The sequence below is a fragment of the Lates calcarifer genome, linkage group LG7_1 (assembly GCF_001640805.2).
Source record: "Lates calcarifer isolate ASB-BC8 linkage group LG7_1, TLL_Latcal_v3, whole genome shotgun sequence".
Taxonomy (NCBI): Eukaryota; Metazoa; Chordata; class Actinopteri; family Centropomidae; genus Lates; species Lates calcarifer.
The window spans coordinates 8,691,778-8,716,518 of NC_066839.1; the positions used below are offsets into that span (position 1 = coordinate 8,691,778).

At 40.6% G+C, this 24,741-nt stretch overlaps 2 protein-coding genes across 2 annotated transcripts in view; one reads left to right on the forward strand and one right to left on the reverse strand.

Moving 5' to 3' along the window:
• On the forward strand, positions 1-8,481 carry LOC108895992 (reticulon-4-interacting protein 1 homolog, mitochondrial). Its single transcript, XM_018695012.2, has 9 exons — positions 1-621; positions 721-872; positions 2,247-2,315; positions 2,738-2,862; positions 3,319-3,367; positions 3,462-3,598; positions 4,221-4,404; positions 6,237-6,332; positions 7,455-8,481. The coding sequence occupies exons 1-9, from the start codon at positions 324-326 to the stop codon at positions 7,656-7,658; spliced, it is 1,314 nt and encodes a 437-aa protein (XP_018550528.1). The 5' UTR covers positions 1-323; the 3' UTR covers positions 7,659-8,481.
• The window catches only part of LOC108895991 (beta/gamma crystallin domain-containing protein 1-like), a 22,846-nt gene continuing 6,494 nt past the window's right edge, over positions 8,390-24,741 (reverse strand). Inside the window, 19 exon segments of the mRNA XM_018695011.2 lie at positions 8,390-9,001; positions 9,647-9,809; positions 10,248-10,406; positions 10,867-10,990; positions 12,503-12,642; positions 13,311-13,443; positions 13,975-14,087; positions 14,216-14,245; positions 15,016-15,142; positions 16,525-16,670; positions 17,688-17,811; positions 17,994-18,154; positions 18,885-18,920; positions 19,684-19,810; positions 21,409-21,548; positions 21,810-21,966; positions 22,792-22,910; positions 23,637-23,675; positions 24,519-24,692. Coding sequence (XP_018550527.1) covers positions 8,913-9,001; positions 9,647-9,809; positions 10,248-10,406; positions 10,867-10,990; positions 12,503-12,642; positions 13,311-13,443; positions 13,975-14,087; positions 14,216-14,245; positions 15,016-15,142; positions 16,525-16,670; positions 17,688-17,811; positions 17,994-18,154; positions 18,885-18,920; positions 19,684-19,810; positions 21,409-21,548; positions 21,810-21,966; positions 22,792-22,910; positions 23,637-23,675; positions 24,519-24,692 — 2,301 coding nt within the window. The 3' untranslated portion in view covers positions 8,390-8,912.

The following is a 24,741-nucleotide window of genomic DNA, read 5'->3' on the forward strand; positions in this document are numbered from 1 at the left end:
TGTGTCAAAGGTTACCTTGTTATGTAGCCATCTAACCGGAGAGGGGTGTGTTATCTGTTAATTTTTGTTACAATATGAACTCTTTCAACCTAATATAACACTCGATAATACACTTGACGTGCACCGGGCTCTTGTCGCTTATTTAGTTTATCGTTATGTCGATTTTTGCCTGATATCTGAGCGGTGACAACCTGGGCATGCTAATGTTAGCCGAGTAGCTACCTAGCTAGTCAGCCAGCTAACTTAGTGACAAATATTCTTCTAGATGTCATGTTGCTTGAAGAGCTGACCTTGTAGGCACAGCCAGCTGAAGGACGACTTAAATGGGTTCTGTCAGAGCCATGGTATCAACCAGGCTCCTGTGTTTGCTCAGCGCTAAAGTCGCAGGCTCGAGCAAAACATTAGCCAGGGCAGGGTGCAGTGTGTGCTTCAAGAGACATGTCAGCAGTTCACCTTCAAGGCTGCAGAGCTGCATGTCAGCCTGGGTCATTGATCAGTATGGCACTAATGGGGTTTTGAGGTACACAGAAGACATTACTATACCCACCGTCAGTTCCCCCAGTGAGGTGATGATTAAAGTCCATGCGGCTAGTCTCAACCCTCTTGATATATCTATGAGGGGTAAGTGTTGGACCAATACTCATCAGAGACACGTAAAGACATTCTCAGTGGTTTGTTGAATTTTCTTTTAACATACCCACTCCCTCTCTCCACTTACAGGTGGTTATGGAGCTAAATTGCTTAAATTAAGAAGGGATCCAATGTCTGTGATGGACAGTGATAGTGAGTTTCCTCTGATTCTGGGTCGTGATGTGTCTGGTGTAGTGGTGGACTGTGGATCTGAGGTCACCCACTTTGCTCCAGGAGATGAGGTAGGAGCTGCACTGTCTTTTGGGAGATGTACATGTAATTTTTAAATTGCAGCGTCGTCATACACTCAGTTACCACTTTATCAGGTTAGGTACACTTGTAAACTCGAAGTCTAATCCAACATCACAGCTATAAATTCTATCTTTACAAAGATAATAATGTTCTGTTTTGACTGACACTGCCTGAAAGGTATTTATTTAACTTTATGTTTACAGTCGAGGTTGTAGTGCTGTGGTGTTGCTAATGTTCTGCCCACTTCATTTCTAAACATGAGGGGGAACAACTATTAGAAACACCACTAGCTATGATCTCAGTTATGAACATAACATTAAATTAACACCTGTCTGACAGTGTCAACAAAAACTGAACATTATGAGCTTGAATGTAGAGTTTGTGGCACATTTGTTTAATTGGATTGCATTGAATTATATAGGTGTATATAATAAAGTGGCCAGGGAGTGTCCAAATTGTAGTATAGTGGAAGATAGATAAACATAGTTAAATAACTGGACATGTTTTTTTTTGTGGTTAATCCAGCAAATTAAATACCATAGATATCAATATTTTGCAACACTGCATGTGATGACATAACACAGAGGTTCTTGAAATTGACGAATTTGTGATGATCAACAGGATAGGATAGCAGAGAAAATTATTTTACACAAAGTCATATGTAAATATATATAAGTTTCTCTAATCTTCACCATTTTCTCTTGAGAATTACTGTGTAACTGTACACCCTCAGGGCTCTAAAAATAATTGCATAAAACAGAGGGAAAAAGCAGTCTTTGGTTGAACTTGTCATAACCCATAGAGATATGACACAGGCAATGAGGGTTCATGAGGCGACATTGCTTATTTTTAAGGGGTCACACGTCAAAAAGGTTGGGAACTGGGTTGAACACACCCAAAGGTGTAAAAGAGACAGTTACCACAGTATAAACGCTAAGACAAAATAGCTGATTTTATGCAAATGTGTATTGTTTCACAACATATATCATTAGCTTGCCCACCCCTAATGCAACTCCAAAGTCAAGTCATTCTCAGACATTTTCTTGGAAGAAACATCAAGCTCTTTCTGCTTGGTCATCATCACAAGTGTGACTCTCAGTAATTTAAGACGTCTACTTTGTGGACTGTCTCCCACATATTCACATTATTGTGTTTCAGACAGAAATGCAATTATGCAAATTTGACTTAAAATGAATGTGATTAAATAATAGTACAAAAGACCAGTAAAACTTTCCATATATAGTACTCAAGTAATCAGTTTACTGACTAAGAGCTTAATAGCCGATTAACCAGATACAGAGGCTATGAGTGGGCAGTTAAATGGAGTCGTGTTCAGCATGTTAAATGCCATATTTGTGTTCCAGGTGTGGGCTGCTGTTCCTCCATGGAAACAAGGATGTCTGGCAGAATTTGTGACTCTAACAGAGTATGAGGTGAGTTACAGAACCAGTAGAGTCATATGATTGCAGCATATTTCATCATCAAATAACTGACATACTGTAAGACTGTGAATAAATAAATGGAAAGAGCTGATTGAGAGCTCTTATGTAAATTGTAAAAATGTATTGACCAAAAGTTTGGAAGGAGTGTGCCCTGTTATGTAGTCCTGCAGTGTAAGAAGTAATTAGCATTAAGCTTGTTTGGTTGCAGGAGCCACTGTGGCAGCAATTACAGAGACACACACAAATTGCTCTGTGTTTTTGTTGCTGTACTGTACTTCATTTATTCAGCAGCTCCTAGCTAACCGCCCTCACAGCAGTGATTAGACTGAAATTTTAATTGAAAATTAAAAAGAGTGTTGACATGTTGATATCTCTGTAATTCTTGACATTGCTTGTGCGTCTTGTTTTTGCAGGTTTCTCATAAGCCAGAATTACTGAGTCACACAGAGGCAGCATCCATACCTTATGTAGCCAGCACTGCTCTGTCTGCACTTGTCAATGCAGGTGGTCTTTGCAGAGACAGCTCTTCAGATAAAAGGCAAGCATCAACTTTGTGTTGAACCCTATCCCCTTTCACCGTTTATGCACAGAACATGGAAAATGTGAATCACAGTATTGGAGTAATAGCACAAAGTCCCTGAAAAATATTATAAATTGTCATCAAGGCTTTCTTAATGTGCTCCTTTCCTGTCCTGCAGACCTTTACTTTGATAAGACAACTTTTTCATCACATTCATTTCAGTGGTGAAATTGGTCCTTGGTTTCATTCTAATTGGCATCAAAAACGTTTTGAGATCTTGCCTTTAACCCATAGACTATAAAAAATGTAACCTGATGTGCAACCTAATGGAACTTTCACTCCTCCTCAAATGTAATAGCCTCCAATTCAAATCCCTTTTTATCCCAAGAGGTTTTCACTTCTTTTAGTAGCTTCACTTAAATGAGTCACACAGTAATTGAATGACCCTCTGGTTGCTGGGGTTTCTCCTCCTAGAGTTTTGATCACTGGAGGATCGGGAGGTGTTGGAACGTTCTCCATTCAGGTAAGGCTGAGTCTCTTTTAAGTTCTTCATGAGTATGATGCCACTTGCTGTGTCCGTATGAATATTCCTGGTGTCTTTCTTTGTGTGCTGCCAGTTACTGAAGGCCTGGGGCGCCCATGTAACAGTTACCTGCTCCCAGAACGCAGAGGGCCTTGTTCGAGGGCTGGGGGCAGATGAGGTGGTGGACTATACAACGGGGGATGTGGCTGAACAACTAGAAATGATGGAGAAGTATGTATTGTTCCTGTGAAAAGTGTTCATTTTTAGAAGTAATGAGACTGTCAAACTGTACAGTATGTTATGTGTAAGAAGTTTACTTTTTTTTAACAGATCAGATCAGAGCAGAATGTTTTTTTTTTTTTACCAGCCTCAAGCCCAGAATCTAATGAAATAGCATTAAAGCCTGTGCCAGTCCAATAAAGGTGCTAATGAAAAGGAATCATCCAGGACTGCTAAAATTATGTGCACCTCTCCCCCCTTGAAACACCACCAAATGTGATAAACATCCTACTGTCAGCATGGCACACATGCTCACTGACTCACTTTCTAGTTTCCATGGATACCAGGGCTCAAGGCCTGAGTGGACACTAGTTCACCCCTCTCCCCCGCCCCCAAAATAAACCCTGGCTTTAGCTTGAGGACAAAACAAACATACTGACATACTCTTTAAATCATAATTCTGACAACATGTAGGATATTGACCTGAGATAAAGTATAATCTCAAACCTGCTATGAAGTGTGTGTGTGTGTGTGTGTGTGTGTGTGTGTGTGTGTGTGTGTGTGTGTGTATTTCAGTATTTTAAACCTCCACTGGGATTCCTCTAAGTTTGACTGATTATGTTTGCATGCTTAGATTTGACTTGATTTTGGACAACGTCGGTGGCGATACGGAGCAGTGGGCGATAGGCTTGCTGAAGCCCTGGTCTGGGGCAAAGTACATCACACTGGTAACACCGTTGCTCCTCAGCACTGATTCCATGGGCTTGCTGGATGGGACGATTCATGCTGGATTCACACTGCACACCAAGGCCATACAGGTAAACGCGAGCAAAACCAACTTTTGATTTCAACGCTGAATCAAGCAAAACTGATGTGAAAGACTACACTATTGTTTGCAGAATGCTTACCATCCCGTTGTTTATTTTTATGAAATGCTTTGCGGCTGGCACTTTCGATGAAGCCATTAGCATGGGTGTGGACTGCAGGTGCTCCCAAACTGAAATTAAATACTTGAGCTTCAGTGGCATTGAAAGATAATATTGTGTAATGGATGTTCACCTGTTCCAGCCAGTAGAGGTTTTTGCTGTTTTATTTCCACTAAGTTGATCAGATGAATCAAAGTTCAGTTGAAAGCAGGATTAAGTCATGTCATAACTTGACTTGGCTTCATAGCCTCTCATTCCTCTCATTCTCCCTCTGCAGAGGTGGTTTATTCTTGTTTTGTAGGAATCTACGCTACAAGTTATAATAAATTTCACTGTGTGCAGCTGAAGAGGGAATTTGGGTTTGAGTCCCTGCATGTGTACACCTTATGTTGTTGCGTGTGTGTCCCGTCTCACCAGCTGCTCAGCTGGTGGAATACATGTGTAATCAGGGTAGTGGGTGAATAGGTGAGGACGGGGTGGAACTGCCGTAGGAACTGAGTCAAGCGGTGGAGACAGTGGTGACAGCATGGCTGGCGGTGTGTGTGGCGTGAGTTGTGCGGTCTAGACTGTGTGTGTGAGAGTGTGGGTGTTGCAGCATGTGTGTGTGTGTGCATGTGTTTGCTGCTGAACCAGCAGTATTTGGTGTTTGTGCAGATTGTGGCCGGCTATCTCCCCCCCGACAAATACCAGTGTTTGTGTGTTTCTTGCCAAGCCTCCGGGCCCCTTTGTCCACCACGGGAGCAGCCAGCTGGTCAGTTTGGCGGGGTTCAGTTGCAGCAGTCACACCCTCAGTGGCCAACTCTGGACAGCATGTCTCTTTCATCTGGGAGATCACAGTGCAATTGAGCCCTCTAGTGTCAAACCTCTTGGCAGCACTGAATGATCAGGAAGAATCTGTTGTTTTTCCAGGCAAGCAGGGATAGCTTTACCAAAGCCTAAGAGGTGTGGCAAAGTGATACCACATAACAATATATTATGATCAAATGTCAAGCAATATTGAATTTCCAGATTAGCAGATGGGCGTTTGTTTCTTTCCTTTTTTTCTCATTATATTTGAGGTGAGGTGAACATTTTCTTCCCTTGTAAAATAATTAAGTTGACAAAACAACATGTTTGCCAACACAGTTTTCTGTGTGTGGATTAAATTTTTAAGAAAAATCGAAACAGTTACCATGGAGATAATTCTAGTGATGTTACTATTTGTAAATTATAGCAGGAATAATAACTTAGCACTGAGTTCACTTGAAAGTCAGATTTGGTTTGTAGGAAACCCCAGTGACCTTCAGTAGCAGTAGCTTGGTAGTCATTAAGGTATAATAGGAACAGGTTTATCAGCAAATTTGCAAAGCTTAGTTTTTCTCTCACATAATCCATGTAGTTACCTATTTGATATGATGTTACCCAAGTCACTGAGATGATAGGGTTCCTCCAGCATGCATTATATGTGAGTGCTGACTTGGTTTCCTTTTATAACTCAAAATACTCATATTCAAATCTTGACTTTACTCGGGGTCTCCCATTTTCAGTTGAGTCATTTTTAGTATTATGTTAAAACCTGTGACATTTATAAAAATGGTGAAAGCAAATTAGGACCTGGAAACCTTTACATGCTGCTTCCTTATCTTTTCATACCCAGATAAAAGCTCTGTGCTTTCTTTTATGTCCCAGTGAGGTGAAAAACTGACTGCCTTCTAATCATTGCCTCCACTCTGTTCTCCTCTTAGAACATAATATCAAGCGGAGTCTTCTACCGGTGGGGATTTTATGCTCCAGATGGGCCCGCCCTGGATGAGGTCAAAAAGCTGGTGGATGCGGGGAAGGTACTGCACTGCCTGATTACTGACATTACACATACTTGTCATTCAGGACCAATTATACTGATGGGATGGGGAGATGGAAATCCTCTCATTTGCACATCAGTCACAGCCTGATAGTGAAATTCATGCAGAGATGGAGATCATACAACACACTGAATATGAACATGCCATGGTTTCCATACATGTCTGTATTCAAGGCTCCCCTGTGTCTTTGTTAAGGTGTAAGCATTCCCGCTGTGCTGGTTGGTTAGTTGGTGGTGTGCACAGTTGGCTGCTGGGCGATCAAGTCAGGCGCCAGGAGACGGTGAATGGATTTTTAAACAGTGCTGAGCAGCCATTCGCAAAAGTGCGTGGGACCTCTGTCCTTTTGTCCCGGGGCTTACACCGAGCGGCGCACTCAGACCAGTGGCGGGAAGCTGTGGACACACACACACGCACGCACACAGCACCCCCCACAAAACACACACACATGCATGCACACTCTCTCTGCATGTCCTATTCTCAGTCAGAAGTGTGGATAGTTTCCAGTGTGACGCCACTGCGCTGCCCCATTCATTGTTAACGACAAGAGATGCTGACCAACAAGCCTGGCTGCTCACGTTGTGGGACTAGCACAGGATTGTCCAGCCTCATCACATTCTGAACCCCTCCCTCACCATCTCACAGTTGTGGCTATGAAAGTAGAGATGATGTAGCATTAGCAACTTGTGGGTGTTTGTTTGCCTGAATAGATTAAATAATATGATGACAATAGTTTCCCATTGATGTGCATTGGGAAAAAGACATCTATCGTCTTTATACAAATAGTACTGTAATTATTAATTTTGTCTGGGTTAGAGTATTTAAAGCATGGTGTTTACTCCATCAGCACAATTTAGAAAGCACATGTTGTCACAGAAAAATATGTGTAATTGACTCCATTGTCAAACTGTCAATACTAATTGTGCTGGCTGATGAAGCATTCCTCCCATCCACTTCCCCACCCATTAAAACAAAAGCTAGGATCAGATACTATTCACCTTCTCTCTGATATGCTTAGGGTTTAAATCTAATCTCTTAATTGTTTCCTGACTGTTGTTTTTAAGCTCATATTCCTGATACACATTTTTTGCTGTTTCATTACAGATCCTGCCGGTCGTGGAGGCCCAGTTTCCTTTTACCCAGGTGCCCCAGGCTTTTCAGAAGTTGGAGCAAGGCCATGCCAGAGGGAAGACAGTAGTCAGAGTGGCTGAAAAAGACGACACACAGGCAGAGGAGTTGGCGCAGAATATCTGCACAGACACTGCGGAGTCAGAGCTAGGAGTGCAAGGTACAGCCAAGCAAAACTGAAGAGAGGAAGCAGAGTGTCAGGAGAATAAAGCATCTGTAATTCTTCTCACTTTTACAAGGCAATTCTTGACAGCAGCAGGATGTATTATCCAAACAAATCAGAGGTGCTGTTGCTGTGCAGCAGACTACAAGTGTGATCTGAGCTTGTAATGGGACCGTGCCAAAGGCTGTTGTTCTTGTTAAACCTTACAACCTACTGTACTGGCTTGAAGTTTTCACAAGGTGCTCGAGTTATGCTGCAGTCATGTCATGGTGAAGTTCCTGGAATTACCAACTGCAGGACTAATAAATACCATCCAGGTCAGGATCCAGCTGGTGATTAGCCAGGCTTTTGGTAGCTTTGTGGTTGCAGAAATCTGTCCAACAAGGAGCTCCATAATAAAACAAAAGGTCTGTTACATACTATACAATGAGCTTTAAATGTTTGTCAATAGATGTGTTTATGTCTAGTACCAGGTGAAGCAGAGGAAACACGATACAACAGGTAACCATTTGCATTCTTTTGCATTTGCACAGTCACCACGTTGAGTTGTTTGACAACTCCCGTGAGCGCTTGCATGTCCGTTTCCCATCATCGCCTCATATCTCACATTGTGTCGAGGCATCATACAGTAGAGTAATCTGAGCGGGAAACATTGGTTCAACCTTTGGGGAACAACAAATAATGAAACTCTAAAACTGAAACATTTAGCTTCTATACTTATATACACCAAGGGCAGGTCATTCTACTGTACAATGTATCTGAGAAATTTATTGACAAAAATACTTTTATTTTGAAAACAGACTTGTGTGTATAGTTCTGATTAAACAAAGATAAAAGACACATTTCAGGTGAAACAGTATTTTTTGCTTGCATGCAGCTGGAATATACTGTATAATATGACATGGCATAAAAATATATGAAAATGTGTTAACACTGTTTAAGTTAATTAACATCAGGCAAACAGAATTATCCAATAAAAAGACAAAATACTAACCTTTGGATATATTACCAGAACTGTAAAAGATTACGTATTACAAGTTCAGACTCCACTGTTTGCGTGTTCAGTGGGTAATCGTACATTCATATGGATTTATCCATAGCTCTCCACGTTGACCTCTTTAGAAATTTTTATAGTTCTTCTCCCTCAGCGAAGGTGCAGCATCTACAGTGGCGTACCTCGTCCTTGAGCACTTGTCAGGCAGCTGCAGAACAAAGCCTCCGACGCTGCGCCTCTGATAACATTAGGATTTGTTTCAGCTTCTCCAATGTTTTCAGATAATCTCCACGTCCCACCTTTGTTGGAGTTTGTTTGGATCAAGTGAGTTCAGAATCAGTTGGTTTTTGTCATAGTGATGGCCCCCTAGAAGAGAAATATGTTTTTTAATTAATATTTTAATATGACTATTATCATTATCCTGGGTAGTTAAGTATTTTTTTTTCAAGTGGGTGCCTCATCTACTCAAAGCTCACTGTATATCATTAAAGATAAATGACATATTCATGGATAACGAGACATTCAAAAACCTTATCCTGTCTTGAATGTGATTATATGATAATGTTAATGATATTTTAATTTTCATATATTTCATTTAAATATCACCTATAATACTACACCTCAGTGCAGTGAATGATAGTTTGTACAGTTACATCATTTAGTCCACAAGGTGTCACTAATTGACAGTGATTCATGCTGACTGCCAGGACGTAAATAAGCACAGAGTGCACACAGTGACTCATCTTACAGCCATATTGGTGCTGCTGGACTGTTTGAATAAAAGTTAGTAATTCATGTATAGAGGTTGAATTCTAAGTAGAAGACTGTAGTGTTGTGGAGGACGATGAAAGCCTTGTGCGTTTAAATGAGCCTGAGAACATGCATACCGAAGTTTGACAGACACTTTGAATTACTTCACTGGGATTGTGAAAGCTTTCTGACATTTGAATTCCCAGTGGCAGACTCATCCCAGCTAGCAGCTAGTAGTTCCTCTCAGATATGGATGCTCACCTTTGACTTCCAGGACCAGATCAGGGGTGGGGGTGTAGCAGATAAAGCCCTCAGGAGTGATACTCCAGAGGTTGATTTGGTTGTGCGGCTCTGGGGTGAGACCCACGCGACTTCCTGCCATGGTCACGCTGCCGCTGGGACTCAGGCAGCACTCCTCCAGCAGCTGGAAACACAAGTAGAAGAGTTGATTATTTGCTTCGGTGACATTTAGAGTAATATAGAGACTGGGCTTGTCTGAGTTTTTCATTTAAACATTTCATAGGGTTACAGGGTTTGCAGTGGATCAACTGAACAGCGTTTAGTACAATATGGAAGGTTTGTGCTCAAAGAATTGTGTTGAGTAGTGTTGAAGGAGTGAGGGAACTCCTGACACCCAGGTCTGTGGTAGCAAAATAAACCCTGAGCCTTAAGTGTTTGTCTTGGCCTTTGCTTGACCTGCTTTGGTCTGGAATCAGATTAGGTCTTGTTATTTGGCATGATTAAGTATGGAGTCTGTCTGAATTATGAATAGGCTTTGTAATTACTCATTCACAGCAATGTTCACAGGACAAACTTTCCCTGACCTCTGACACTGATTAGCAGTATGATGATGGTGCTGTACCTTGCAGTGGAGATGTCCATTCTGGTAACACCAGATCTGCTCGAGTCCACCGGTCTCCTCCATTTCTTGTATCCGCATCAGTTTGACATCATCTAGATCTCCCGTCACTGACATCAAGAGCCCTGTCTGCCTGTTCCTTACACGGAAGTGCACTTGCTTCTACTCAGAAAACAAAAAAAGAAAAGAAAAGAAGAAAAGATGTTTCATACAGTGAGGCCATCAGGGTTAGATTTTCACAGTGGGATTTTTCATCAAAGCTTCTCATAATTCTCTACTGTACAATTACATTTTGATTATGCTTCAATAATTACACTATCAGGCGCTGCAGATGTCTTCACTGTGTGACAGACTTTGTTGCAGTAATTGGGCTGTTGAGGCTTCAGTCATATCCATTAAAATTACAGCTGCTTTTGAAAATTAAGACTGTTTAATAAGTGTATTTAGTGGCAGCTGTTAACTGTCATTCCCTGCAGTTAACATCAGGAACAGACAGTAGACCAAGGTAGATGTTGTACAAAATAACTAATGTTTAGGTGTATTTCCAAGTTTGTGGCATACAGGTTTTCTAATGCTGAAAACCGCAAGCGCTGTACTCGGTGTACAGAGTGTCAGGACACACCTGTATGAGAGGGCGGAGGGACCCGATTTTTTGCCAGCTGCTGAACTTGCGCCAGTCGAGAATCTCGCCAGGTTTCAGCAAAATCTGAGCCCCCCGATAGTTGATTCCCTCATATAGTACCCACCTGGTAGTGAAGAAAGGACAGAAACACGTCAAGTTTTAAATATTCAACAGCAACAGACAAACCAACCCAAGATAAATACTATTTACAATAGTGTTTCTTATGTGGAGAATTTTGACAGATTTTTGTTTGTTTGTTGGTATTTGCGTATTATTCTTTCATTTCCATTTTCAACAGTCTGCAAAGGCATTCAGTTGAAAGTTAGGTAAGAACTTTGGAAGAAAAATGCTTGTCATATTTTTCTTTCTTTCATTTCTCTTCTTCCTTATATAATAGTCGGTTCCCGTAACACTATGCTGCTATTTTGGCAATGACAGCCTCCAGAGAACACCCTGGCTTAATAAAGGATGACTAGAAATAAAACACAAGTCACAAAAAGGATTTCCATAATTCAAAATTAGCAGATCATGAACAAACACACTAAATTTGAATTGTTCTGATGCTATAAGCTCAGGTAATCTAAGTTGTGATGCTGGTAGGAACATTTTTTTTTCTTTTTGACTTGTAGGTGTATTTTTGAGTCCTCTCTTCCATACAGCACCTTGCCAGAAAATCTTCTAAAATGTGCTGAGCTTCACAACAGTCCAATTTCACTATGGCGTTAAATGTTTTAACTCAATAGCTCTGTTCTTTGGCTGAATGCCCATCTCTCGTGCAGAGGGAATGTGCCACTCCAGAGACAAGCTCTGGCTCACTGTGAGCCCTTTATTTCCTCAGCATGGGCTCACACCTACAGTCTGAATCTCACACATCAGCAGCAGGTTTCCATCAACGTACCATCTGTCAGCACTGTCATACGGTAATATAGCTAACGATATGTGCCAACCCTGCACTCTGCAACCTGTAAATCTGAATCTATGAAATGTCATGCTTGAGCCCAAAGTGCTTCACCTACACAGTCTGTAAAATAACTCCATCCATCCAGCCATCTTTACTACTTTGTCACACTAATATACCTGGTTTAATATTGCTCTTGCAAATGTAAAAATATTTACAGGCAATTCAAAAGAACTTCAAACTGCTTACCTAAACCGACATGTTTGATTTTGCTTATTTTATAACCCTAAATCCTTAGTCTTTAATCTTAAGTACCTTGCTTTGTCTGTTGAGATTTACCTGCTTTAACGTCTAACCCTCTACAGTATTGGCAGACGTATATGGGTGTGGTTTGACAGATGAAAAGGAGTATACACTGAATGTCAGTCAGCTTATAAAAATATTTGACTTGGCAGCTGCCAACTTTAGAATTTGAACGAGACTCAAAGGAGATTAAAATACAGCATAGATGTGGACCTGCTGAGAACCAACAGGAGCCACTGAAGGACATGTTTGTGAAAAATAAAGAAAAAAATGTCTTTCACATCACTGTGGGATCAGTCTCCAGTAGAAACAGACATAGGGGCTGTTATGCACGAACCTGTCAAACTCACACTAAGAGGAGAACTTGGTGACGGCTGGGTAGCTGCTTTAAGGTTCCTATAGAGCGAGTTACGCCAGTAGTTGTAATGTACTCACATGCCTCCTTCCACTAGCACAGACTGGACTCTAGTACAGCCTCTAGCCAGCTGAAGGTTGACCGATCCGTCTGTCAGAACCACTCTCTTCCCCCGCAGACCGCAGCGCTCAAAGAGGGTGATGGAAGGCAGTGAGAACTCCTGCCGAGAGAAAGTACATTAAGGGAAGAAGTGGGTGGAGATGTCAGGTTACTCAAGTTGAAATTGAGGTTACCCTGGAAACAAACCACACACACATCTATGTGCTCCCTGACATTTCCATTCTCTGATAACTGTAACACAAGGATTGTTTTCTAAATCGACACGTTGTAGATCAACAGTAGTAATTTATTAGATACCAGGTGGTAGTTTTGTATGTGAAGGACATTAAATAAGATAAGCTGAACTGTGATGAACGGCAGATAAGGTACCTTCCACATGATGGAAGTTTGCTATGTCCTGAATATATGTCAGGAACCATGATAGAATTTTGGTCAGAATTGATTCAAATGTATGTAAAGCACTCTGAAACTGCCTTGTGTATGAATGTTTCCTTTGCCTACAAGGAAACAATGCTAATATGAGCAGTGAGATCGGACCAAAACATTAAAGTTGCAGTTGTAAAACCTAAAGAATGAAAGATGCTATAAAGCTCTGTAGAGCTGAGGAAAACTGCAGAGTTGGGTTTGTAACTACAAGTGACAGCTCTTGAGGCTTTAAATACATTCTGTCCCCCTATCTGTATGGCAGTTTAGCAGTCAATGTCAAGACTTAACAATGGATGTGGATGTTAAAGCATTAGAAGAATTTAAAAATAGAAAACAACTTACAAAGCCAACAGTCTGCAGTGACTGGATGGATGAGGTGGCATTTACACAGCCCATTGCTCTCAGATCTGGGTAGCTCCCCACTTCTAACACATACATTCTGCCAGTGAAGTCCTGGCCCTCAAATGCCAGCCAGCTGCATATCATTTGCATAAATACACATACACAGATACACATACATTAGAGAAGCACAAAATGAGATTTATATTCTGGATTGATTAAGAAAGATAATAGCTACTGAAAACAATTTGCAAGACATGAATGCATTTCCAATTTCAAAGTGTACATCAAATTACATGTTGGCAAACAGTGAGTCATTATATGTATGATATGCTAAATAATTCATGCTTGAAGATGAAAAGCATACTGTAGTCTGAGGTCACTTGTGCACAGGCTAAGTAATATATTGGATTAATCTGGATGCTGCTTAATAAAAAATGTAGGACATACACTATATCACAAGCTGCTGCCATATGAAATATTTTCTAGTAAGTGCAACAGCCTGTAGCAGATCCTAAAATGAGCCCCACACAGCAGCAGTTGATACATCACCATGGGGAAATTATTCAAAAGGGCTTATTCCTAAAATTTGCTTTTGCAGTATGGTGCAAAGTCTTTCAAATACCCATGATTCACCTTCAATTCTATTATGTGCTGCATTGCTCACCTGCCAGCTAGAACCTTACAAGAGGCCACAGAGAAACCATCCTGCAGGGACGCCACACTGTCCTCCAGAGGGAGAACAGAGCCTTGAAAACCTGGATCAGAGAAAAGCTGCACCTGAGGCACACACAGCACGACAATGAGCCTGAGTCATCCACTCTGAGTCACTCACGCACTTCATCAGATAAGACAGACAATATCTCAGCAAGATTAGATGTGTTCTTTAGTCCCTTTCAGTCTCCTACCTTAAACTTGGCTGCGTTCTCGAAATCATCCTGGAACGAAACAGCAGTGTCTTAATGAGACTCATTTACATGCACTGAACCAGAGCAGCAGGTAATTAAAAATGGCTTTATTTGCACGTTTAATTGCACATTCAGTGTTTGTGTTAATCATAACAGTGGTTCACATGCGTAGGTAGGAAAGATAATACCATAAATTATCATTATTCCTTTGCTTTATAACTGAAACCAAATTATTCCCTGGGTTACTGATCTTGAATTTACTTTAAAGGCTTGCCAGTAACATCTGAGTCTAGCTGCAGCTCTGCAGTAGACTCTGCATGGAGTTTATGTCTGTTTGCCATCATCTGATTTGAAACCCAAAGCAGCTTCATGATGACTCACCTTTGTGATCTAAGATGTTTTCACTTCCAGTCTTATGACTGAAAGTATTTTCCTCTCTGATCCTGGCCATTTCAATTTAATCTTGTTTTGCCTGAATCTTGTACTCCCAGAGATAATTTACACAAGGGTTTTCCTCTTCTCCATCTTAAATTTTGATTTAGTCACAAGCATGAATATTGTGACTGGTCACATGCAATGCAAAAAACATACTGAGGCACAATCTGGGACTATCTGAGGAAGTGAGAATACAGCTACACAGTTAATGTGATTATGTGAAACTCAAGCAAAAAGCTGAATGCTGCAGTGATTGACCATAAAATACCACAGTAACATTACCATCTGTCTAATAACTGGGCAGTTTTTTTCCAAGAGGGCAGAACAGCAAGATTTCATAAGTTTCTCTGAGTCACTGTTCTTACCAGCGTGACAGGCATTACTGAGGCAACTCTAGGCTGCAGCGCACCCCAGTCCTCCGGGCTTCCGTACATGCCTTTCTCCAAGATGTACAAGTCACCGCAAAAGCCCGGCTCTTCAAACACAACCCAGCTAAGAAAGAAAACACAGGAGGAGGAGCATAATTACCCTTTAATTTGCACTGGCATTTCAGAATTGTGTTTTCTCCATTTTAATGTTACTTTAATGAGTAGAGAAACAGTCTTTGTCCCGCACTTGCTAACAACAAAAAAAAAGATAACCACAAAACTTCTGTAAGTCCTTTTATCATTTATCATGTCTGTCAACAATTTTTTGGTCAGAGTCCAGGTTGATAACAACCTCCCATATGATAGTATCTCAGCAGTTATGCACTGTTTGTATTCTCTTGGCAAATGTGACATGCTTTGGGTCGCTGTGCGCGTGTGTGTTGTTGTGGACGGCTCAGTTATTTCTGTTCCTGTTATACAAGGGGGCTGTGTGTGTCCCAACATGCGGGACTACAAAACAAGCCTCTCTCTGCGATGCTAAAGCAACACTCTGAACCAATCTGAGCCTCAGAGGGACGGCGGCACAACACGGGCGTGGTTGTGTAATCTAATAACAGGCTAGCAGCGAAGCAAGAATAACCCTTAAATGTTGTGAGAGTCCTGCCTCCTAAAGAGGGACGAAATGTTCCACTTCACATTATTCACCATTTTGTTATTGTCTCCCTTGGGTCGTGGCAATCAACGTTACATGTTCTGCTTTTCATTAATCTGATTTGCCTCTGGTTTTGTTTACTTCAGCATTTTTTTTTTTACTGATCATAGCATAAAGAAAACAGAAACAGGGACAGCTGGCGGAACACAGCTACTACTTGGATCTTCTGCTTTTCCTACAGCATGTAATAGTATAGATGATGAGACAAAACACATAACAAGAAAACACCATTCAAACATAAATGTAATTCTTTTAAATGATGTTCAGGCATCTCATAGCTCCTCCTCTATATCCTGCACTGTTATCACATTTATTCTCACTGCAAAAGGCTAGGAGGCAGCATGCTCAGCACCAGGACCCACTCCCATTCACAGGAAGTGAGGTGTGGCAGACTACACATTAGCAAACAAGGCAATCTGTCTCGACCTGTCAGCATGGGTGCGGCTGCCTTACTGCTATGCACCTGAGCTGCAAAGAATGGCAAGAAGCCACACAAGACTTCACTACCTCAGCTATCAGGTTTGACGCACAGGACTAAATCTCAAAGCATGTACAAATCTGTAAGTTGTCATCTGTCAGTAGTAGCTGGGCCGATAGGGAATCAAGCATACTTCAGTAGAGACCTGTCATCTTGCAGTGGAAAGACAGCTGAGGAAGCCGGGCTGGCAAATTTGGTCCTAAATTGCTTCAGCAGGAGAAATAATAATACTGTGAACTTTTCCAACCATCTATTCCCCATTACTGCTCATGCAGCAGTGACAGCCACAAGAAGAAGTACAACACTTTTCACTTACATGCCTCCGATGACATCAATAGACTGTGTCTTCATGCCATAGCCTGTGTCATCCATGTTAATGACAGGCACAGTGAGGTCAATGTTCAGTCCCAGCTCGCCAAAATCTCTGTCGCTGAACATTTTGAGGTGTGGAGACAAGAAATCCTGTAACAGGATGTAAAATCATCACATGAAAATCTGATGGGCATCACACCAAGCTACACTGCAAATGATTTAACATCTGAGTAATTAGAGAAAAAATTCTAGGGCAGTGGTTTATTCCCACTATAAACCACTAGATTTTTATCAACCACTAATCCTGGCAAAAAATTTGTAACAAAACACATGAAGTTGGAGATTATTTCTCTTAAATAATATTTTCAATAACATGAACTCTCACAAATATGTCTTGTTTGTGATGCAAATGAAAAATTCTAGTTAAATCTTGCCCAATGTTTTAGACCCAAAAAGACACAGGGTACATCCATCACACTGAAACTAAACCCTCTGATAAAAATAGATGTTGTCATATTTTCTTGAGCATGAGCACCAGCTGTCAGGATCTGTCAGAATCTCATGCATGTCATTTAGTTGTCTGAATAAACTTCATGAGCTGAATCTTGTTAGCCATGTAAGTGTCAAAGAACTTGTTTCTTTGCCTTGCCCACATGAATCAAGTTTATTTAACTGCTGATACACATTTTCCCTCATGTGCGACTCTGATGTTATCTCGCAGTCAAAGAACCACCGCTCTAGGTTTTGACTCATAAATCAGTTTACCCAGTATATTAAACTATATACTGTATATATTGTATGGTTTATGAAATACTGAACAATCCAAAAGTCAGCCGTGCCTGCTTTATTGAATATTTTATCTATTTTTTGATCAATTCTCCCAACTTTAGCAAACTTACGTTTTCTCTGGCATTTAATAGATAGGATGGCTCTCTTACTACCACTATACACTGTCAGTAGTCTGGGTTTCAGTGGAAAGTTCTGGTTTTCCACAATGAGAAGAAAAAACGTTTTTTCTGTGTGAGCACAAAAGCTTTTTCATTTTTTAAATATGATCTCCAGCCTTCACAAGGCCATAGTGGTCAAACCATCATTTAAACACAACACCACATTTATTATTCCTCACATACTGGTGTACAGTGGATTAGTGCACAGTGCAGTACTCACAGACAGTATTGGTCGCAATGATAGGAGCTGCCCTGAGCCTCCCCAGTCGCTGCAGTCCAGGTACTCTCCTTCTTCCAGGATGTGCTGTTGGCCCTCAAACCCAGGCTGGCTGTATCCCACCCAGCTGCAACAACAAAGGTACAGAGATACTGCTGGTTTGATCTGTATTTGCAAATTATGAATGACTCAAAATCATCATCTGTTAATCCCAAATACACTTTGTTCCACAGCCAAGATTGCCACCTGATATGATCCTGTGCAAGCAAAGAGAGTGAATTATGGTGCAACTGAAGAGTAAAGACTCACAGTCCTCCAGTGATCTTTAAAGAACCCACAGACGTCAGTTTCTTTGAGGTAAGGTTTGCGCCATCTGCGGCAACATCCCCTTCACCCTCAGAAAAGCTGAATATGTCACTGTCGATTTCCAAACAGGAGCCCTCAAACCCTGGCTTTTCATACACCACAGCCTGTAACAGAAAAAGGACAGGGTTTATATTAAACATGACTCGTCATTTACATTGGCCAAGGAAATAAAATGCTATGAGATTCAGCTCTGTCCTTGGCACCACTTTAAGTTTTTTTTTTTTTTTAATGTTTATTTTTGCTCAGTTAATTTTTTCACACTTGTTGACATTGACAGTTGTATAATCAGTTGCATAAAAGATAAATGTGTGTCTTTTTTGGTAAAAAGATTACACTCAAAACTGAATGAACCGAAGAATGTCTTATTTTTTGATGAATATGGAGCACTTTAAATAATGTGAAGTGAAAAACAAGTCCTTGGATACTCCATTTCTCATACATTTGTGAGGACAACATTATGAATTTGTGTGTTTTCAGTGTTTTTCACCTTGTACAAATGTTGAATCCCAGTATAACACACTGGGTCTAAAACGTGCTCTTTGTCTTTCATTCTGAGGTCTGAAAATGTCTGCTGCCAAAACACACTGTGGTGATGTCAAATTCCTTGACATCTCTCTATTTTTGGCTTGAAATAAGATAAACACACAACAAAATAGAAACATGGGCCAAATAACACAAAGTAAAGCATCCGAAGGCCTCTTATGAAACATGTTTTTCCTCAATACAATAATCATAGTCCATCATTGGATAATTTAAAGATTTAAAATTACATTGCTTATATCAACCTAACTGAAGAAAAATAAAACTCTTCAGGATAGAGAGAACTATACATACCTTGACTTCACTGGGATTCTCCACTTTGAAACCACCCTAGAACAGAGACATCATCATCAACAACCGTGTTTTTTTCCTACTAAATGTACACTGTAAAAAACAAGTCCGTCAACAATTATACTAATAGTTCTATTTTCTTGGAAATTCTGATTCTTATTGAACTGTTGAATAGGAAGCGAAGAAAAATTAACAGAACGCACATAACATGCTGATATGAACTTCTGTCCCTGTGGGAAACTAATTGCTGCTAATTTTCACATTGACTGCCTCTGTACAGGGAGCCAGACGGGGGCGATTCACAAAGAAAACTGTCATTACAAAGTCATAAAAGTGAAGTACATTTAAAAGGAAAATTTACTAAAGGAAACATGCTCATGAATATACTACAGATAATTTAGCAGGTTAGCATGCCACCATCTGCTACACAGAACTAAGCATTAAATACAGCAAAGACTGAAGTACTAGACAAATTAAATTTTAACCTGATGATGGCATAAGATGAGGAAAGGACCTCCAAGGTGATTACATGCATTCTGAGGGGGACACGGATGTTTGCGCAAGCCACAAATATATATATATATATAATACTTTGCCTAGAGGAAAAGCCATGGGATCACCAAGTTGATAGGCTTCATTCTCTGTGAACCACTAATGTCTGTAAAAAAAATTAATGGAAATCCATCCAACAGTGCCTGAGTAATAGTAGCCAGGGTTAAAAAGGTGACTGTCAAACCAGTGTTGCTATAGAGCCGCACCTTTGGCATGGCTAAAAATAGCAAGTTAATGATGTTGCATGCACCATTTTAAGTGGTCTCAGAGATCCCACGAAGGGTGATGGAAAGCCCCAGGTCTCAGGGAAGGGGTATTCTCCTGCCTCCAGCACAGCCAGCATGCCCTGAAACCCTGGGTCACTGAACACCAGCCACCTGAAAAACAGAGGAACACCCACATCACATGTTAATGAAGCATTTAGAAAAGAAAGTCTCTACATTATGTCTAACTATGCCTCTTGGTGGTTTCACTGTGAGTCATGACCTTGCATGGCTTGTTGCTTCTACAAATCAGTGGTAAAACATCATTGTGATGAACAAACTCTCTGACACTTGTTTTCAAACACAGAAATCAGCAGATATTCCTTCACAAGACAAACAAATATGATTGATAATTTCTGCTCAGTGCATTAAGCGTTATCAAACCAAGGCAGAGTTTTAATTGGGTATTTTCTATCTACCTTAGACATGAGTCATGCAAGTAGAGCTTAGAACAAAAGCTATTTGTCTTGGGAATGGCATGCTTCAGTTCAGAGCATTTTTCTTTACAATTCATTTTTAGCGTGGGCAGCCTCTGTTGGAACCATGCCCCCACTTCTGGTATTTCGTGCCATTATGGAGCGCAACACAAAACCTCATACCAATCACTACATGTGAGCGTCTGGCAGAAAAAAATAAACCCAGCTCATTCAGTCAGTGCTGGAGAAGTGATACCAAGAAGTGATGCCAGCCTAATGGTGCTGAAAGACACATAATCACAGGAGCCGATGAGTCAGTTTGCTCCGTGAGCTCAGCTGAACTAGGTTACAGTAAATGTTACAGTAAATTTGTCAGACCCAACACTACATCTGCTGAACATTTGTCGCAAAGCAAACGCTGCAGAGAAGGAGCGGCTCAGGCAGAATTATTTGTAACTCAGCAAAGATAAACTGGCAGCTGACAACAGTTAGTTGGAAATTTTGTCAAGACATTGAGAAATGCTGAAACAATCTCCAAAATGTTAGGTTTCTACTAAAGGTGCCAAGGTAAACCTACAAAAATAGCTGTGGGAAAAAGGTCTGCTGTCATTAACTTCTTTAGGGGCAGGGCACAAAATGTCCTGAATGCCTCCACCTCTCACGTGGAAAAACATTCTCCCTTTTGCCAAATTCTCTCCACACCTTTGTCTGTTTCTCAGTCACCCTCTAGTCTCCACCTCTCCACGTTTTCCAAGTGCCCCCACACCTACTCTCTCTCCTTCTACTCTTAACATGCAACAGCAGGACAGACATTCCTGAGCAGGGAAATGGGTGAGAGTCAAACCAAAGACAAAGATAAACACAGAGGAACGTAGTAATGATTATTATCTCCCGGCTATTTGTCAAAGCCAAACACTGAGAGCATCCCATTAAAAAGACAGCTCTGCGTTGAACACAGCAGGCAAGATTTCCACAGACGACTACTCTGGTGGGCCTGGCTGTCATTAGCACTACAAAAATCACTGCAGAGAACTGGGATTGTCTCATTACTTGCACCTTATGTTTTGCTGCTGCAAAGCAAAGACACAACTGCTTCACTCTTTAGTGCCTGAGATGTATTGTATTCCAAATAAAATCCAATCCCCTCTTCACCACTCTGATCAATCACGATAAGTAGACCATATGTCTTGCTAATGATTTGATTTTGTCAGCCTGTTCATTACTGTCCTGCATGCTTAACCAGAGGTCAATCACAAAGATCTGAATGATTGGTTTTGCTGAAACAGCCATACTTACACCCCAGAGTGCACTTGGATGGAGGCAGTGCTCAGTGGGATGCCAAATGAGCCTGTCTCGATAGTGTCGTCGTGGTAAGGTGTTACCCTTCCGCGGCCCTCCGGTTCAGTAAACAGATCAATACGGGGTATGCTGTAATCCTACAGAGAAGTGGAAACAAAGAAAGAAAGTATCAGCAGTGGCCTATACTAGTCCTTAAATCATTCCTTGCAACAAAACCAAGCAAGATTTTAACTGGATGAGTCTTATTCTTTTCTGCTCTGGAGAAGTCTGGGCTGAATATCAATAAAGTAATATCCTCTATTAGCAACATTTCAGAAGGCCATGTGAGGTGGCAGTAATGTAGATATTGAGATATTGAAGGGCCAGAAGAGGTGGAAGTATTTAAGCAGTGCACTCACCCAGACAGCAAGTCGAATAGAGCCAATCTGCATTGGCGGAATGTTGTGTGGTTCTGTCTCCAAACCAGGCTCTGCCCACACATTAGTCAATTCTATTCCCCCCTCCTCCAAGGCGATGGACCGTCCCTGAAAGCCAGGCTTCTCGTAGAGCACCCAGCTGTAGTGAAAACAAAAACGTATGGAGTCATGTGACAGAAAGATACATTTATGTTTTAGCAATATTTAGCTTACTTACGTAAATATACAGCTACATTAGCTAAACTTAGCTGTCCTTTTCCAAGGATAATAAAATCCTCATACCAGCATCTGTAAAGGTCACTAATTAACACATTATATCTAATCTGGTTAATCTGTACAAAAATTGAAGTGTAAAAACAACATGTTGCCCCATGAAACTGCTATGTGTCAGCTAGCTGTTTCCCCCTGTTTTCAGTCTTTATGCTAAGCTAAGCTAATGCAACATAGAACTATAATTAACAGACAGATATGAGTATGGCATAGATTTCTTCCCTGACTCTTGACAAAAAAATGAGCACAAGCATTTCTAAAATGCTGAACTATTCCTTTAAATATCAGTTGAGAAAGACAGTGTAGGTCATTACCTAATGACAACATAATTATAAGGATATGCTGCTGAGGTTATTTAAATATATCAATATGCAAGAAAGGATGCAACTATCCCTATTACTATTTTTGGAAGAGCATCGATATAAAAATTTTGCTTGGATGTTAAAGGTTAAAGGTGGCTAAAGTGCTATAAAGCGTTTTTTATGGGTTAAACTCCTTGAGAAGTGTGAGCACAAGCATATAATTGCAGTTATCAAGTGTGAACTCTCAGTGCTGATATCTAAATAAATCCTGTGACACATCCAGCAGCCAACGAGCAACACTGGTGTCTCAAAACCACTTGACACTAACTGGCACCTCAATATACATTTACTTTCACATTGTTTGAAAGTTCCAGTCGAAAATGGCTACTTACCATCCTCTAACAACTTTGACAGATATGAGAGGCGAGAGCTGCAGAGACGTAGCATCTGCTACATCCCTGTAAATTTCATATGCTTGGCCACTGAACTCAGTTTTCTCAAACAACACCATCTGTGCAGAGACAAGAGGGGCAGTGTCAAAAAAAATCAACACATTAGCCATGAAAAGAAATAATCAACGGCAAAATGCATCACAATTCACTGAGTGTTGAGAATAATAGCATTGTGCTTTTCCATGTTTCTTTTTTATGCAACAGTAAAAACACAACTATTTCAACTAAAAAGTGTGTACATACATACAGTTACTTGAATCATCAGGTTGTACTGTTAATGTAATGCATCACTTTAACATAAAAATAATATTTCTGGTTTAGACTAATGTATGACTAATGAACTCCACATACAACAAATGGATGCTCTGCAGACTCAGTAGTCGACAGCAGTGTCTTTCTTTAATTACAAAAGGCTTGTTGATAACTTAAAATCTACTCTTTAGTCTAAAATGTTTGCATGCAGTGGGTGTTTTTTTTCTTTTTTCCCCTGGCAAGAAACTGAAAATGTTGAGTGCCAGGAGAGTAACTCTCTTTTCTGCAACAACTACTAATGAAGTTCTGCAATAATGAAGAACCACAAGTTTTGCACTGCATTGGCAGCATTGTATTCTGTGATTGTAATCACATCCAGCTGAGAACTTGCACTCTGTTTTTTTAAATACATTATTTACCCCCAAGAACACCATATGAAAAGCAGATGTTTTCACAGAACAGAGAGTTGTCTGTCCAGATTCCTCTCTCCATCTTGTTTCTGTTCTATGTGGGCAAAGCTGTGCCTACTGTACCTTTCCAGGGCGCTTGTGAAATCCTTTGGCAGCTCTTATCTGGAATGCACAAGCAAAGAATTATCATTGTGACAAAGACTGCAGTGCACGGCAAACATTTGTAAAATGAAAGGGAGGCTAATCTGCATTTTTGTTGTGCAGCAGCTCTGTGCTTGTTGAATGTCCTGACCTTTCAGTTTACTTCTAGGGGTTTAGCGGGTCTGTGGGGGCTACTCTTATTTACACTTCAGACATCACACTGGTAAGCATACCCAGCAGAAAAAAAAATGTTTTTTATTACAGTAGGTTCGCACAATAAGCAAGACAATGGGAAGAGCATACAAACACACAATTTAAAATATATGAATAACAAAAAAAATCAATTGTCATTTACTACTGAATAAATCTTTACTTGGGTTTAAACTGAGCTATACTTTTAATGAAATTTGAAATTTTCGCTATAATCAGTACCAAATTACATCATTCTTTCCAATTACATAGTTGACTTTCCAGAAGACATCATAGGGAATTATCTGGAAATGATGGACACGTAAAAAAAAGCATAACCAACATAATCTTTAGTTGCAACTCTAAAACACAGCTCAGTCATTTTTACCAGCCCAAATTAAATCAAAGGGACAAGTGAGACAAAAGATCCAGTGTTAGTGTGGATAGATAAGCTTCCCTGCAGAATGCAAATAGGATTAAAAAAAAAAAACAGATGAATTTTTCCATAACAAACATATGTGGTGCAGCTTTAAAGGAAATGGGTTAAACATGGTTTCCACCAGTGCACCAAGCAGTCAAAGCTCATAACCATGTACTGCAAACATGACAGACAAAATCATCTTGTGATTCTAAACTGTTAGTTATCCTTTAGTAGTGTGTATGTGTCACACTTACATGATTACTAAGTATCGCCTGGGGCTGAGCTGGAGGCTGCTCAGGGAGTGCAGGGTGTGTGGTTGGCAGAATCCCAGGAAAACGTGGAGGCACAGGATCAGGAAGCACCGGACCTGATTTTACAGCCAGGTCTGTTTCATCTCCAGGAACCAGAGTTGTCATTTTCCCTATAGCCTGATAAACATAAAACCATCAGCAAACAATTCTCTACTCATAAAATGTA